This window comes from Tachysurus vachellii, chromosome 1 (genome assembly GCF_030014155.1).
Source record: "Tachysurus vachellii isolate PV-2020 chromosome 1, HZAU_Pvac_v1, whole genome shotgun sequence".
NCBI classification, from domain to species: Eukaryota; Metazoa; Chordata; class Actinopteri; order Siluriformes; family Bagridae; genus Tachysurus; species Tachysurus vachellii.
In genome coordinates this window covers 18,216,507-18,232,703 of record NC_083460.1, presented here as the reverse complement: position 1 = coordinate 18,232,703, position 16,197 = coordinate 18,216,507, and the positions used below count along the sequence as shown (strand labels likewise).

The 16,197-nt window shown below is 35.6% G+C and overlaps 2 protein-coding genes across 3 annotated transcripts in view; both read right to left on the bottom strand.

Moving 5' to 3' along the window:
* The window catches only part of LOC132851873 (thymus-specific serine protease), an 8,719-nt gene extending 3,148 nt beyond the window's left edge, over positions 1–5,571 (bottom strand). The window contains exons 1-9 of the mRNA XM_060878904.1: positions 5,511–5,571; positions 3,759–3,916; positions 3,580–3,679; positions 3,179–3,308; positions 2,963–3,086; positions 1,753–1,830; positions 1,576–1,623; positions 1,148–1,417; positions 1–63 (exon numbers count right to left, since the gene is read on the bottom strand). The exon at positions 1–63 is cut by the window's left edge and continues 73 nt beyond it. Of these exons, the coding sequence (XP_060734887.1) occupies positions 1–63; positions 1,148–1,417; positions 1,576–1,623; positions 1,753–1,830; positions 2,963–3,086; positions 3,179–3,308; positions 3,580–3,679; positions 3,759–3,916; positions 5,511–5,571 (1,032 nt within the window). The remainder of the gene's footprint in view (positions 64–1,147; positions 1,418–1,575; positions 1,624–1,752; positions 1,831–2,962; positions 3,087–3,178; positions 3,309–3,579; positions 3,680–3,758; positions 3,917–5,510) is intronic.
* Positions 5,572–6,672: 1,101 nt separating this feature from the next.
* Positions 6,673–15,393, bottom strand: ech1 (enoyl CoA hydratase 1, peroxisomal). 2 transcript variants are annotated; one of them, XM_060875606.1, is made up of 10 exons: positions 15,170–15,393; positions 11,862–12,045; positions 11,596–11,684; positions 10,241–10,365; positions 9,222–9,270; positions 8,965–9,029; positions 8,335–8,405; positions 8,185–8,256; positions 7,378–7,528; positions 6,673–7,087 (listed from the first exon to the last, which is right to left on the bottom strand). In XM_060875606.1, exons 1-10 carry the CDS (start codon positions 15,198–15,200, stop codon positions 6,983–6,985), a joined length of 942 nt encoding a protein of 313 aa, XP_060731589.1. In that variant the 5' UTR covers positions 15,201–15,393; the 3' UTR covers positions 6,673–6,982. The 2 variants fall into 2 exon arrangements, with proteins under 2 accessions (XP_060731589.1, XP_060731595.1); XM_060875612.1 differs by having other exon boundaries at positions 11,862–12,030.
* Between the last annotated feature and the right edge of the window lie 804 nt (positions 15,394–16,197).

Here is a 16,197-nt window from a genome sequence, read left to right as displayed (position 1 = left end):
GCTGAGGATGGTGTGTTGGTGAGAAATATCCATACACGGCTCCTTTACCAGAGCACGATACATCTAACCAAATGAATAGGAAAAACATTAAGACACAAATACAAGACTATAAAAACATTTCATAACATAACTGGGGAAAACATTACATCATTACATTTACGGCATTTAGCAGACACCCTTATCCAGAGTGACTTACATTTTTTTATTTCAAAGTTTATATTTTCAGTTTTTATTACAACTGAGCAAATGAGGGTTAAAAAACTTTTCCAAAGAGAAAATTAAATATATTCAAAAGTGTACTAATGTCCAGCAACTGAGCTGCAAGCCATACACAAGCATTTAGAGTTCAGCAGCACCACCTCCTGTTCATGTCACCACTTCTGTCCATTTCTTGAGACTCCCAGCAGTCTTCACTGCCTATTTAGAGACCTCATTTATTACATTGCTTACACTAATGAATAAATCCCATTAGTGACTGAAAATGAGCACTACAGAATGGTGTCAGACCTAACAAACTCTTAATTACAGATTTAATTCATTACTGCTTGTTCCAATTAATTATGTGAAATAAGCCTCAGTGGGAAACTGTGCTGCATAACTAAAAAGTCAATAGAATAATTTTTGTCTATCAACATTATTGATGAACGTAGGAAATAATAAGCCCCAAAAATAAATGAGTTATAAAGATATATGTATTATATAACATATAACTATGTAAGTGAAGAGTTGCTCAGTAGAGGTACTGTATATATGTGTCTCTTTAGATTATTTATCTTTAGATTATTATTATTATTATTATTATTATTATTATTATTATTATTATTATTATTATTATTATTATTAATAATAATAATAATAGTAATAGTGCCAGAAAAAAAACAATTAGAAAATATTTATTTTTAAATAAATTATTTTGAGAAATAAATAATTATGCTGTTTACAACTATGTTATTTATCATTTTTAAAACTACTTAAAAATGTATTACATTTTTAGAATGGCACTTTATACTAGTGTTGTTAGTGTTATTAGATAATTACATCATACCAGTCGACTCAATGTACAAATGTTGTGGTATAAATGCTCTTTTGTTAAACTGATATTCAACTGAGATAAATGGTAAAAACTGGAAAATGCTGAATTTCACACCGCTGCCAGTTGGACCAGCCTGTCATAGGCCTCCCCTTGGCTCTGATTGGTCATGATGTCACAGATTTGAGCGATGGTCAGCATCACTCCTTCCTCATTATACTGCACACTTCCCATGAAGATGTCAGCCACGTTCTGCACAAGCTCAGTGTGGTCCTCCGGACTCCTCGGCACATCACAGCATCTGAAATCCTTCACCACTATCATCTCTTTCCCTCTGAACAGAGCTGCCTCCAGAGCCACAAAGGCCTTCCTAATACTGTTTAAACACTGACGGAGACAGGAGATAGACACCTAAATACACACTAATGAAAAGAGGAAACATATAAACAAGCTAATGTCCACATGGAATGAGATAATCACATACACAAACAAGGAAAAACTTTCAGTAAAAGGCTTTATGGCACACAGAGAGATCAAATTCTCACCTCATGTGAGCCACCTACACTCTCTTCTGTAAGACTCTGTCCCACCACCTGGGTTACACAAAGAATCAGATGACCAATAATATCACAAATTCACATTATTCTAGCTAATAGAATAACTAAAACTTTGCATTGCTGTGAAACATATTGAAAACACTGGCATGTTGTGTAGGATTTTACCTTGTTATAAGCAGAAAAATCCAGTCTGGCCTGAACAGGGGCTGAGGATGCTACAGCCCCATAGACAAGGTGAGGAAACTAAAAAAACACCAGTGAGTATACATTCAGTAATGAGTATTAATGTCTTCCAAACATGGTTCAATCCATGCATTTACTATCCTTTTTCTGTACCACTTATCCTACACAAGGCCTAATCAGCCAATCATGTAGCAGTGAGCTCAGCAAATATAAGTGATGTGACATACAGCTAAGTACGGTGACCCATACACAGAATTTGTTCTCTGCGTTTAACCCATCCTAAATGCACACACACAGCAGTGAACACACACACACCGTGAACACACATCCAGAGCAGTGGGCAGCCATTTATTCTGCGGTGAGGGGGTTCAGTGCCTTGCTCAAGGGCACCTCAGTCATGGTATTGCCGGCCCGAGACTCGAACCCCCAACCTTAGGGTTAGGAGTCAGACTCTCTAACCATTAGGCCACGACTTCCCCCATATGATCTATAGAATAGATTTTGGTCTAATAGGGTCTAACCAAGAATAGGTCTAACCAAGTTACACCGGTAAGCTCTTAAAATATTTATGTAAAACACTCTTTTACAGAAATTCATACATAAACTAGTTTGATGGGGGAAAATAGACCTTGGTAATAAAATTGATCTGAGCAAATTAACACCACTCTATAAGTACATACCAAAGAGTTTACACAACACACTAAACATTGACGGAAATGAGCTAGTGACAAAGCATAACTCCAGGGTCTGCTCTCTTCTGTTAAGAACAGGCAACAGCCTGAACAGGCAACACCGTACTAAGCTCACCAAAATAAGAGAGTTGGAGATTAAAGAAACATTTCTGTTCTAATGAATCATTATTTCTGTCAGATAGTTATGTCAGGTACTGGTGTGTTTTTATTTCACTTGAACCTGTCATTCACTGTGTCAATAGTTCAGGTCAGAGGTGATAGGGTAATGAATTGGGGATGTTTCTTGGCATACATTTCGCACCTTGAGACCGATGACATTTTAATGGCATTAAATAAACTGCATCACTGATGATCATGTAGAAGGTTATTTGTTCATACATACTGCAGAAAATATGTTTCAGTTCATCATCCATCAACACCGTACTTGTTTATTGTGTAAATGAATAAAAACCTTTAAAACACCTTTCACCTAAAAAAACAATTTGTGAATCATTTATCACCTTTCCCCTGAACCAGGCAGAGAGAGCGCCAGCATACGAGCCCCCAAAACTGATCCAGATGTTCTTGTCAGTGAGCCCATATTTCTGACAGATAAAGCTGTGGAAATCTGCCAGATCTGCAAGACTGAGTAAAAGAAAATGTACACGTGAAATCGGTGAAGATTTTAATGATCAAAATATGTACTGTGTAATCTTCATCCAGGGTTGTTCACTCACGCCTGCTGACTGGAAAGGTGCTGCAGACTCAAAAGCTCCAGTCCATCAGCATTAACACTCGACCCGTAGAAACGGTGTTCGAGTGCCACCAGCAGGGCTCCATGTTTCTCTGCCATGGCCACATGGTGACCTGAGGAACAGATGAACATAAAGATTGAGTTTGGATTTTATTAACCAGGTGAGAGAATAATAGATTAATAAATGGCTGTGCTTCTGATTCTTCAGACAATATGAAAGATTTACCAACAATTTCAAAATTTCTTTTACACCATTTTAGCTTTTAGCTTATCTGTATTTTCATTTGGCTTGATCAAACTCTTAAAAACCCAGATACACAACAAACAACAGACCATACAAACATTTCAGCTCTGTCTATATAAAACAATAAAAAGATAAAGTACCAGCCAACACGCTGTATTTAGACAGAGGGCCTTCACCACTAATGTAGAGAAACACAGGACCATCAGGTTTTTTCCAGTAAGCTTCATTCACTATGAATTTCTGTGCCATAAAGAAAAGAGCACGTAATAAGAGTCTTATTGTAGGCCTATAATAATTTGTAAAACGTGTAGGTTTGTACCTGAGGGATGGTGTCCTTGCTTCTGCCATTAAAATGGTCAAGTCTCTGGAGAATTCGACCCTCAACAACATGAGATTTGTGTGTTAACAGTAAGTGATGTTCAGCTCTTTGTTCATAGATTGAATGCACACGTTCCTTCAGCTTCCAGAGCACTCGCCCTATAAGGAAGCATTACAGTCAAAATTTGACCAGCTCATATCTAGTGATAGCAAAGAATATTACTCAAAAGAATCTAATAAATTCTGTGAGTGAAGCTAATGCTTTCTAATGATTTAGAATTATAAGTAGATCTTAAGCATTGTGAAATCCTGTCAGTTTAGCTTAATGTAGCTAGAGGATATGATGTGTACAATTCTGTATTAGTGTAGTGAGCTATTGTCAGCTAGCTAGCCCTGGCTAATATTAGCAGTGAATATATATAAAAGATTCTATGAAATTCTGTCATTGTAGCTTATGTTATCTAAATAGATGCTAATAGCATTAGCAGTGATGATTCCCAGTATTAGAAAATCAGATACATATATGATATTTCGTGGTCAGCTAATGTCAACTAGGTGGCTAATAATAGCAGTGAACATATATTAAAAAACAAACTAAATCACAAACTAATTCTGCTGGCTTACTTTATGTTACCTAAATAGCTAGCATTAGCAGTATAGTACTCTTACTCATGATTATGTAATCATGTCAGGTTGGTTAGCTGGCTAACAAAAGCTGTAAAACAAAAACAAGTACTGTATATGGAAATATATTTTATTGTAAAAAAAAAAAAAAAAAAAAGGATTATTATATTAGTATAGTATAGAGTATATATTATTATAAAAATTTTATTATAAAATAGATTAAAAAAGTATTATATATATAATAAATGTTCTGAGAAGAATCGGAAATCTGACAGTGTATAAGAAGTGGCCTGAATTTCTATCACTGAATACTAAATGCTTTTTGTTTTTTTGGCACTTTGCCATATGATAAGCAGCTTGAAAAGGGCTTGAGTTGCTAAAATATCGTCTCATCGTTGTTGGGAAAAGGTTATGTGAGATGTGTCTAGATGTTTCACTTTCAGTGATATTCAATGCACCATGATATCATTAGGTTCAGGCTTCATATAAAACTCATACTGTAGAACTTATATTGGTCTTTGAGTCAAAATTACATTAGGAACACAAAGGAACTTTTCACCCTGAACAACTTATATAATCTCAATGTTTCTCACACATTTAACAGATGATCTTCACTTTTGTCAAGGATTTATTTTGTAATACAGTTCTAAATAAATTATGGAATATTGGAACCTGAAAATAAACTGAGAATGAAATTCTGATTTAACTTTATTTAGAATTTGGTTAACATTAGAAACAATGCACTTTGATATCTTGTTTTATCCTTTATGTTGAACACCATGGCAACCATACTAGCAATGTTTCCCTGTTACATCAGAGAACCTCAGAACCCTCACATCTCCTGGCAGTGAGATGGTAATAAGGTAATTTTTCCTTTTTGCAAATACATTCAATAATTCAGTCTAAAAATGTGGTTTAGGGTGGAGTTTTGATTGCACAAATAGTTTCATACCAATATTTAAAACATGAGATGAAGCATCTTCATCTTTACTGGAATGTTTCTTATTAGCTCAAAAGCAATAATATTTAATAGAGCAAATCGCTCTCAGATGGGAGAACTTCGTTAAGAAAGCAATTCTAATTGTTGTAATGCCAATTACAACATGTTAATGTAAAGAACTGGTCTTACCTGAGGAAGCAAAATCAAAGACAAGGATCATCACCCCCCACTGACGGATGGATGGAGCCATGATGGGACAGTTTTCACTATAGGATTCTTTTAGCTCCTTCTCTCGAATCCACTTGACACTACTCTGTTCACTGTGTGTATGTAAACCTGCTCAGAAGTGACTGAAGAATTTAAAACACTTAAAGTTTAGCATCAGCATTGAGCTTTATGTTGTCTACACATCCATATTAATATCTTTAAATGGAGCAGGCAGCAATGCTAACTTAAAACCAGGACGCTCAAAAAACCATACGATACCCCTGCTATAGTCTCCTATCATATTACTTAGAACTATCAGCACCCCTGAGATAAATGAGCCAACATTCCATATTCTACAAAAATATGCTTTCAAAATTATCATCACACCAACTATTATAAGTCTCCCCTGCTGGAGGTTGTTGACTGAAATATTATTAGGTTCTATCCTAAGTCCATGCTCAATATCTCAAGATAATTACACTGACTTTAAGATTTTTAATAGGTTAAAACTCAATTTTGTGTTCCAGTAACCACTTCAGTGTAGATTAGGGCACATCAAAGATACTACAAGGGTAACAAGTGACAGAAGGAGCCAGCATTTAGGCTAAAATATGATGCTTGACATCATCAAAACTCATATTCATTACAGTCAGTTTTGCTTGGTCAAACATCATGCCCAGAGTTTATGGGCATAAAGGTTCATATTAGTCTCATATGTGTACATACAATACAATAAAATGGTTGTTCCAGCAGGGGGTATGTGTGCTTTGCCCTGCCAGGGTTGGGGGTTTAATTCCTCTGAAGTTTTCATGTTCTCCCTCTACTTCAGGTGTTCGAGTTATTTCAATTTCCTCCCCTAATCCAAAGACATGAACTCTAGGCTTCCTGGCGTCTCTACATAGTGTGTAGTGTGTAATTGTGCTCTGTGATGAGTTGGTAACCAACCCCGAGTTTCCCATGGATAGTGAGCCTGTGTAGGATAAATTATACAGAAAATGGACAAATGGAAGGAAGGTTTGCTCCAATAATGCTTAGTGAAGTTCAGGCATGACATCAGAAAGCACATTTAACTTTCCCTTAAGGCCCTTTAGATGTTCAGCCATAAATCACACATGAAAGACAAAACGTGACATTTTAGTACAAATTACACTGAATTTTAATTTTATTTGCACTGAATTCTGCATACAGAAAGAGCAAAAAATAAGTACATCTCATGTACATGTTAACACGCAGAATAAGCTTTAGAGCATTTGTTACACCCACAAATAATAATCTACATGTTTAACAAATAATCTATCATTTCAATTCTGGCCATCAGTCCTTTAATCAGTCTAATGCAAAGACTAATAAAACTTTACATTTAGCAGGAAGAACTAAAAACACGTGGAGGATGAAATCTCTGCTTCACAGTTGAGATAACTTCCACCAGCCCTGGAAAAACTTCTCCTTCTAATTTAAAGCTTAGAGAAGGTCACGTCTTTAGGGCTCTTCTTCTCCAGAGCGGCCTGCGCGGACTTCATAAGGTCCTGAGTCTGCAACATGCTCATGTTCCAAGTAGCCTGGAGAGGAAGAGGAGAAATCTCAGATGTTGGCATGTGACAAAATTTATATATGACTACAGCATTATACACCAAACAAAAAAGTATTTAAAAAATAACACATGCTAGTTTTTATCCATTTGTAGTTACATTTCATGTTAATTCATGATACAGCAGCTATAAACATTTGTTCAAACAATTGGAGACAAGAACAAGGGGTAAAAATGTGAATCTGTTGTATAAATTCTGTTGTACTTCACTGATCTCCGTAAAACCTCAAAATGCTGGACATGTCTGAGGCGGATGTTTACCATGTAGTCCAGTCCATCAGTCACACTGTGGTCTCTGGAGTATAGGAGGTTGATTTTAGTTCCCTGGACGGCGACTGGACTCCGGCCTGCGATCTCGCTTGCTATTTCCAGAGCTCCAGCAATCATTGAGTCTTTATCAGGAAACACACGACTGCAGAGATGAAGAACGTTTATACTAAAGAATATAGATACGTGTAAAACAAACTGTACACCCCAAAGTCACAGCCTCCAATTATTACTTCATGTTCTGAGTTTTATTAATGTATTTTATTTTAACTAATATTTTATTAACATTGCATTCAGTATAGTAACATATTACTTTAAGTATGTTAGCTTTTCAGATTTTAGCTGCGTCATCAATGATACAGTTTTAATTCTGTCATGTATATTATACAGTAAATGAAAACATCCATGTATATTTGATAATTAAAAAAATTTATAAACAAAATCAGGCAACTAAAATATAATACTAATATTAAGATAAAGAGTAAACTGCTAGAATATTCTTTAATAAAAATCTCTCTTTACCTTTAATACTTTTGTACTTTTAAAAAGGGGCTTCCTGCTATTGTGACTTCATAATGTTAATATTCTAACAGTGTCATACACACCTGTGCACACGCACGCAAATGTGCTCCCACACGCACACACACGCATACACACACACGCATGCACACACACAAACAGACTCTCACGTGGCTCTACATTAATTATGTGTTAAATATAAGTGTTTGTCTTACATTTGACATTAGACACACTTTCCCCCTTCAGTTCTTACATAACTTTCCTAATTCGAAGTCACAGTACCTGACTAGTCCACAGCTCTTGGCTTCATCAGAATACATTTTCCTTGCAGTAAGCGCTAACTCATTCACCAAGCTGACAGAAAAAAGAGAAAACGTTAGAGAAAACTTTTCCATTAGATTTGTACATTACTTCAGAGTTTATCATTCTTACCTACGACTGCCGATCACTTTAGGGAGACGCTGCAGGGTTCCTACATCTGCTGCCAGGCCGATATCTACCTCCTGAAGAATATTCAAAAAGTATTCTGTAAATAAACACAGCAGGATCTGACGGTCTAAATCCACTACTGAGAGCTGGTTTTATTTTTATTGATTATGACATAAAGGAATATATTTGATTTAGTTTTGATGAGGTATTCTGATGCTTCATGACTGATTGAGGTTTAACTCTAGGTGTTTGTTAACCTGCAGACGTTTACAGCTACACCACATTTATAAAACAGCTACATTGCTACGATTTTCTCTTTTAAAAAGTTTTGGAGTTTTTCTTTGATAAATACCAAAATAGCAACATAAAATTTGAGGTAGATTCAGATTTCATGCACAATGTGGTTTATTTTGAACGTCAACAAATGGTGAGAGTGATTAACTGTTCATTATGCGCCCCCTTGTGGTCAACTCTTTTACTGGGACTGTTTATACGAGTCAAAATAATCAGCTTATTTATTCTGATTACTTACTATCTAGATATGTAAATGAGTATGGAGATAAAAATAACTTGTTTACAGATCCTGGTGTGAAAGTGTAATTAAGCGATGTATGACTTTAATATTCCTCATACCTTCACCTGAAACCAGGCGTCCTGCGTGCACAGACGAATATCACAGGCTGTGATTAGATCCACTCCTGCAAAAGAGGAAATCAGATACGCACAAAACTGTCAGTAATTCATTCTTCTGAAGCTAAATATAGCGTGCCAGCTCCAGTAAAAGCAAAAACTGTCTGATGGTTAAAGCTTTGTAGGAAAAGTGACACCACAACTCTGGAAAGTTCTGTGGAAATATTGTTTGCTGTACGAGACCAAAACTCCCAACAGACCTGCACCTATACATGCGCCATGAACAGCCACCACCACAGGTTTGGGACACTGCAGACACATCAGACACAAAGTTCAGTTCACACGACAATCGATCTATTACTCCAATCTACATCACTATGATTACTTAATAATAGAATTATTAAATCTACATAATAGTTTATTAACTGTGTGAATTCTATATGAAACAAAAAAAACACACAAAAAAAGAAGAATCTAAAGAACTGAACATTCTGAAGTGTTTTATTCCTCTTATACCACAGCAATTTGCCAACAATTGCAATTTTCTATTCATTAACAAGAAAAATAATACATTTTTTTTTGCAGTAGTTAGGCTTAATGTTGTTAAAGAAGCTTTGGCGCATAACAAATCTGTCCATCCTGATGGGGTTCTTATGTCAAAAATATCAGATTTACTAAATAAACTGCTTCTCATAGAAAATTCAACAATTTGAAGTGTCTTTTTTATTTGTTTACATTTTGCATCCACCATAAAATGTCTTATGAACAGTATTAGTTTTTACATTAAAGTATTAAACATGCATTAAATGACTATAAACATTATACATGCTACTTATACTAAATAAAATAAAACATATGGTACAAAGACATTTTTTAATGAACAACCAACAACAGTTTAGGTCCAATTGATGAACAATGGAACAACCAGCATTATGAGTCACAGTACAAGGGATTTATTGGCTATTTCTATTTTTAAAGTCACTTCTATTTTTATTCTACTTTTTATGACACGGACAGTCGAAAACATTTCACTAGATGTTGTACTGTGTATTGATGATTATGTGACAAATAAAATTTGAATATGAACATTTTAATTGGAATCTTTAAAAAAAATAAAAAAATAAAAATAATATTACTACTAATAATAATAAAATAAATTTTTTGACAGTTTTGATATTGCACCCAGGTCTAGTAATAACTAGCTGTTCCAGATTAAACATAGATTAAACTTTATCTGATTTATTTTTATGCAGTGTAACATAAATAAAATAAACTTTACCTTTTCAATGACTGAGAATGTGTTCTGATATTTGGAAACAATGGCCCGGAGATACCATGCTATCCGGGCTGAATCGTCTCCCTGGGGCTGCAGCAAATCACCAGCAATGTCCATAAGGTCAATACCTATAGAGAATGAAACTGGACTCTTGAGAGGAACCAGACTCAGAACATCATCCTCATCTGGGTGACACTAGACTGAGGAACTAACAGGTCAGTGTCATTTCTGAGTTAATTATAGACTTAACACTAATTCCTTCCTGCTGAAATCTTCAAATGATCACTGATGAAGATCTGAGCACAAAAAAAGAAATGACCCAGATGTCCATTATTGAGTTAATGAACAACTATTTGGTTAATTTAATGTGCCAAAAGTAAAGGATCGTTCTCAAGAATTATTAACATTTGTGTTTCAGTGTTTGACATCAGTTGATAACTTCAAGAAAACAGAATTCACATTAAAAATAGAATTCATCCCCCTGTTACAGAATTACACAGAATTTGACCATATAGTAGTGCATTATAGAAGAGAAATGATTTATAATCACACTCTCTGGTGTCACCAGATGAGAATGGCTTCCCTTTTCAGTCTGGTTCCTCTCAAGGCTTCTCCATAAAATCATCTTCTGGGAGTTTATTAGTAAAGTGATAAATGAAAATTTTAGATCCTGATTTTATACATTTATATAAAGCTGCTTTTTAAAAATGTCCATTCATAAATAAACACTATAGAAATTACATAAAACTGAATTTAATTCATTCATTCATTCATTCATCTTCTACCGCTTATCCGAACTACCTCGGGTCACGGGGAGCCTGTGCCTATCTCAGGCGTCATTGGGCATCAAGGCAGGATACACCCTGGACGGAGTGCCAACCCATCGCAGGGCACACACATACTCTCATTCACTCACGCAGTCACACACTACGGACAATTTTCCAGAGATGCCAATCAACCTACCATGCATGTCTTTGGACCGGGGGAGGAAACCGGAGTACCCGGAGGAAACCCCCGAGGCACGGGGAGAACATGCATACTCCACACACACAAGGTGGAGGCGGGAATCAAACCCCCGACCCTGGAGGTGTGAGGCGAACCACTAAGCCACCGTGCCCCCCTACTGAATTAAATTGAATATTGAAATGATGGCACCCTGAAGGGTTAACTGTGTATTTGGATATTTAGGCACATCAATAATTAGAACGACTTATAATTTCTAATCCTAAATTCCAGATTCACTTCTTCACTTAGTGTTGTAGCTGTAGCACATGGAGCTAATGCTTAAATAATGAACGACAATGAAAGTAAAAGAACAGGACATTTCCTATTCTGAAAAGAATCCTGTATTTCTGTACCTGCAGTGAACATTTTCCCGGCACCTGAGAACACCACCGCACGGCACTCAGAGTCTTCAGCAATCTGATTAAAGCAATCGACCATTTCACTGCAAGGGAAAAAACACACACAAACGAACACAAACCAGCATTAATGATGTTGTCATGCAATGTTGACTATAGCAGAGTATAAAGCCTATAACTTACATAACAGAACAATGAGAGGTCAAAAGCTCCAGATTAATAGCAATGTCCATTTATTTTAAAAGAGTGATTGAAAAACATACCTCCAGTATGCCTTGTTCATGGCGTTGCGTTTCTCAGGTCGATGCAGCTCTACATGAGTGATGTGATGATCCGGGTGGGTGACTGACAGGGTGGTGAAGGGTGGTGTGGGGCCTCCTGAAGACGACATGGCTCGAGCAGCACTCAGAGTAGGAAACAACCGGCCCCTGTCTGCAAAAAGTAACCCTAGTCTCATGTTAGTTTACATGTCCTCATGTTAGTTTACATATTATTTTACATGTTAGTTCACAGGTTATTTTACATGTTGGTTTACATGTTGGTTTACAGGTTAGTTTACATGTCCTCATGTTAGTTTACAGGTTAGTTTACATGTCCTCCTGTTATATTACAGGTTAGTTTCATGTCCTCATGTTAGTTTACATATTAGTTTACATGTCCTCATGTTAGTTTACATGTCCTCATGTTAGTTTACATGCCCTCATGTTAGTTTACATGCCCTCATGTTAGTTTACAGGTTAGTTTACATGCCCTCATGTTAGTTTACAGGTTAGTTTACATGTCTCATGTTAGTTTACATGTCCTCATGTTAGTTTACATGTTAGTTTACATGTCCTCATGTTAGTTTACATGTTAGTTTACATGCCCTCATGTTAGTTTACAGGTTAGTTTACATGTTAGTTTACATGCCCTCGTATTAGTTTACATGTTAGTTTACATGCCCTCATGTTAGTTTACAGGTTAGTATACATGTCCTCATGTTAGTTTACATGCCCTCATGTTAGTTTACAGGTTAGTTTACATGTTAGTTTACAGGTTAGTTTACATGTTAGTTTACAGGTTAGTTTACATGTCCTCATGTTATTTTACATGTTAGTTTACATGCCCTCATGTTAGTTTACAGGTTAGTTTACATGTTAGTTTACATGCCCTCATGTTAGTTTACAGGTTAGTATACATGTCCTCATGTTAGTTTACATGCCCTCATGTTAGTTTACAGGTTAGTTTACATGTTAGTTTACAGGTTAGTTTACATGTCCTCATGTTATTTTACATGTTAGTTTACATGCCCTCATGTTAGTTTACAGGTTAGTTTACATGTCCTCATGTTAGTTTACATTTTTGTTTACATGCCCTCATGTTAGTTTACAGGTTAGTTTACAGGTTAGTTTACATGTCCTCATGTTATTTTACATGCCCTCATGTTAGTTTACAGGTTAGTTTACATGTCCTCATGTTAGTTTACATGTTAGTTTAAATGCCCTCATGTTAGTTTACAGGTTAGTGTACATGTCCTCATGTTAGTTTACATGTTAGTTTACATGTCCTCATGTTAGTTTACATGTTAGTTTACATGCCCTCATGTTAGTTTACATGTCCTCATGGTAGCTAACATGTTATTTTACATTTTAGTTTACAGGTTAGTTTACAGGTTATTTTACATGTCCTCATGTTAGTTTACAGGTTAGTTTACATGTCCTCGTGTTAGCTAACATGTTAGTTTACAGGTTAGTTTATATGTTATTTTACATTTTAGTTTACATGTTAGTTTACATGCCCTCATGTTAGTTTACAGGTTAGTGTACATGTCCTCATGTTAGTTAACAGGTTAGTTTACATGTCCTCATGTTAGTTAACAGGTTAGTTTACATGTCCTCATGTTAGTTAACAGGTTAGTTTACATGTCCTCATGTTAGCTAACGTTAGTTTACAGGTAAGTTTACATGTTATTTTACATTTTAGTTTACAGGTTAGTTTACATGTCCTCATGTTAGTTTACAGGTTAGTTTACATGCCCTCATGTTAGTTAACATGTTAGTTTACAGGTTAGTTTACATGTCCTCATGTTATTTTACATGTTATTTTACATGCCCTCATGTTAGTTTACATGTTAGTTTACATGCCCTCATGTTAGTTTACAGGTTAGTTTACATGTCCTCATGTTAGCTAACATGTTAGTTTACAGGTTAGTTTACATGTTATTTTACATTTTAGTTTACAGGTTAGTTTACAGGTTAGTTTACATGTCCTCATGTTAGTTAACATGTTAGTTAACATGTTAGTTTACAGGTTAGTTTACATGTCCTCATGTTAGTTTACAGGTTAGTTTACATGCCCTCATGTTAGTTAACATGTTAGTTTACAGGTTAGTTTACATGTCCTCATGTTATTTTACATGCCCTCATGTTAGTTTACAGGTTAGTGTACATGTCCTCATGTTAGTTAACAGGTTAGTTTACATGTCCTCATGTTAGTTAACAGGTTAGTTTACATGTCCTCATGTTAGTTAACAGGTTAGTTTACATGTCCTCATGTTAGCTAACGTTAGTTTACAGGTAAGTTTACATGTTATTTTACATTTTAGTTTACAGGTTAGTTTACATGTCCTCATGTTAGTTTACAGGTTAGTTTACATGCCCTCATGTTAGTTAACATGTTAGTTTACAGGTTAGTTTACATGTCCTCATGTTATTTTACATGTTATTTTACATGCCCTCATGTTAGTTTACATGTTAGTTTACATGCCCTCATGTTAGTTTACAGGTTAGTTTACATGTCCTCATGTTAGCTAACATGTTAGTTTACAGGTTAGTTTACATGTTATTTTACATTTTAGTTTACAGGTTAGTTTACAGGTTAGTTTACATGTCCTCATGTTAGTTAACATGTTAGTTAACATGTTAGTTTACAGGTTAGTTTACATGTCCTCATGTTAGTTTACAGGTTAGTTTACATGCCCTCATGTTAGTTAACATGTTAGTTTACAGGTTAGTTTACATGTCCTCATGTTATTTTACATGCCCTCATGTTAGTTTACATGCCCTCATGTTAGTTTACAGGTTAGTTTACATGTCCTCATGTTAGCTAACATGTTAGTTTACAGGTTAGTTTACATGTTATTTTACATTTTAGTTTACAGGTTAGTTTACAGGTTAGTTTACATGTCCTCATGTTAGTTAACATGTTAGTTAACATGTTAGTTTACAGGTTAGTTTACATGTCCTCATGTTAGTTTACAGGTTAGTTTACATGCCCTCATGTTAGTTAACATGTTAGTTTACAGGTTAGTTTACATGTCCTCATGTTATTTTACATGCCCTCATGTTAGTTTACATGCCCTCATGTTAGTTTACAGGTTAGTTTACATGTCCTCATGTTAGCTAACATGTTAGTTTACAGGTTAGTTTACATGTTATTTTACATTTTAGTTTACAGGTTAGTTTACAGGTTATTTTACATGTCCTCATGTTAGTTAACATGTTAGTTTACAGGTTATTTTACATGTCCTCATGTTATTTTACATGTTAGTTTACAGGTTATATTACATGTTACTGTACATGTCCACACTTACTCCCTAAAGCAGATCTCACGATGCAGTTCATTGCTCTTTGTACAGATATTCAGGTTAACCTACATATACAAAGTCCAAACGCCTTCCTGTGTGTGTAAAGGCACTATGTAGGGTTTAACACGGTGTCTTACACACTACGTAGTTTACTATTTATCCGATTGGGATTCAGCCTGAATTCGCTGCGCTTTATAAATATTTATAATGGACGCCATGATGGTTCGTTTTGTGCTCCTACGGCGCCTGAGAAGGGACATAAACCTGAATGTTGTATCTGTTTATAGACTGTTAGCATGGTGCATGATTTTAATGATTTAAAGCCAACTAACATTATATTTATTATTATTATGTTTATGTTTATTCATGAGACTGGTAGAAATGTAAACATTATCTTCTGCTCTCATTAAAATGCATTTTTAATATAAAATGGACAGAATAAATAAATGACTTTTATTCACTCTTCACTTGTAATATTCAGTATGAGTTCATTAGTGCTCAGTACGAGTTCGTGTTTATTTAGTAATTTGTGCTCCAGAAGTTTTTCTGTGGGAACAAAGCAGACAGACCATCATTTACTCCTCCATGCACATCAGTGAGCCTTCTGTGGTCGTGACCCACTCACCTGGTGGTACTTACTAACCCCTGAACACCAGAAATACCCCACAAGACCTGCAGGGTTGTTGATGCTCTGACCCGCTGGTCCAGCCATCACCACTCAGTCACTCAGATATTTACACTTACCCATTTATCCAGCTTCCAACTTTAAGATTCAAGAGTTTTATTGTCGTGTGCACAGTGAAAACACAATGGTTTAGACCGAATGAAATTCTTACGTTGCTTGTCTCCCTTACAAAAAGAAAAACTACAGTATATTAAGACTTTATATTAAGACTTAAGTAATGTGCTCAGTGTGTTGTGTGGGTTATGGGGTGTGAGGTAGTGGTGTTAAGTGTTGTTCAGGATGTCTTGTGAATAGAAGCTGTTTGACCTCACACTCCTGTAGCGTCTCCCAGACAGCAGAAGTGTGAGGA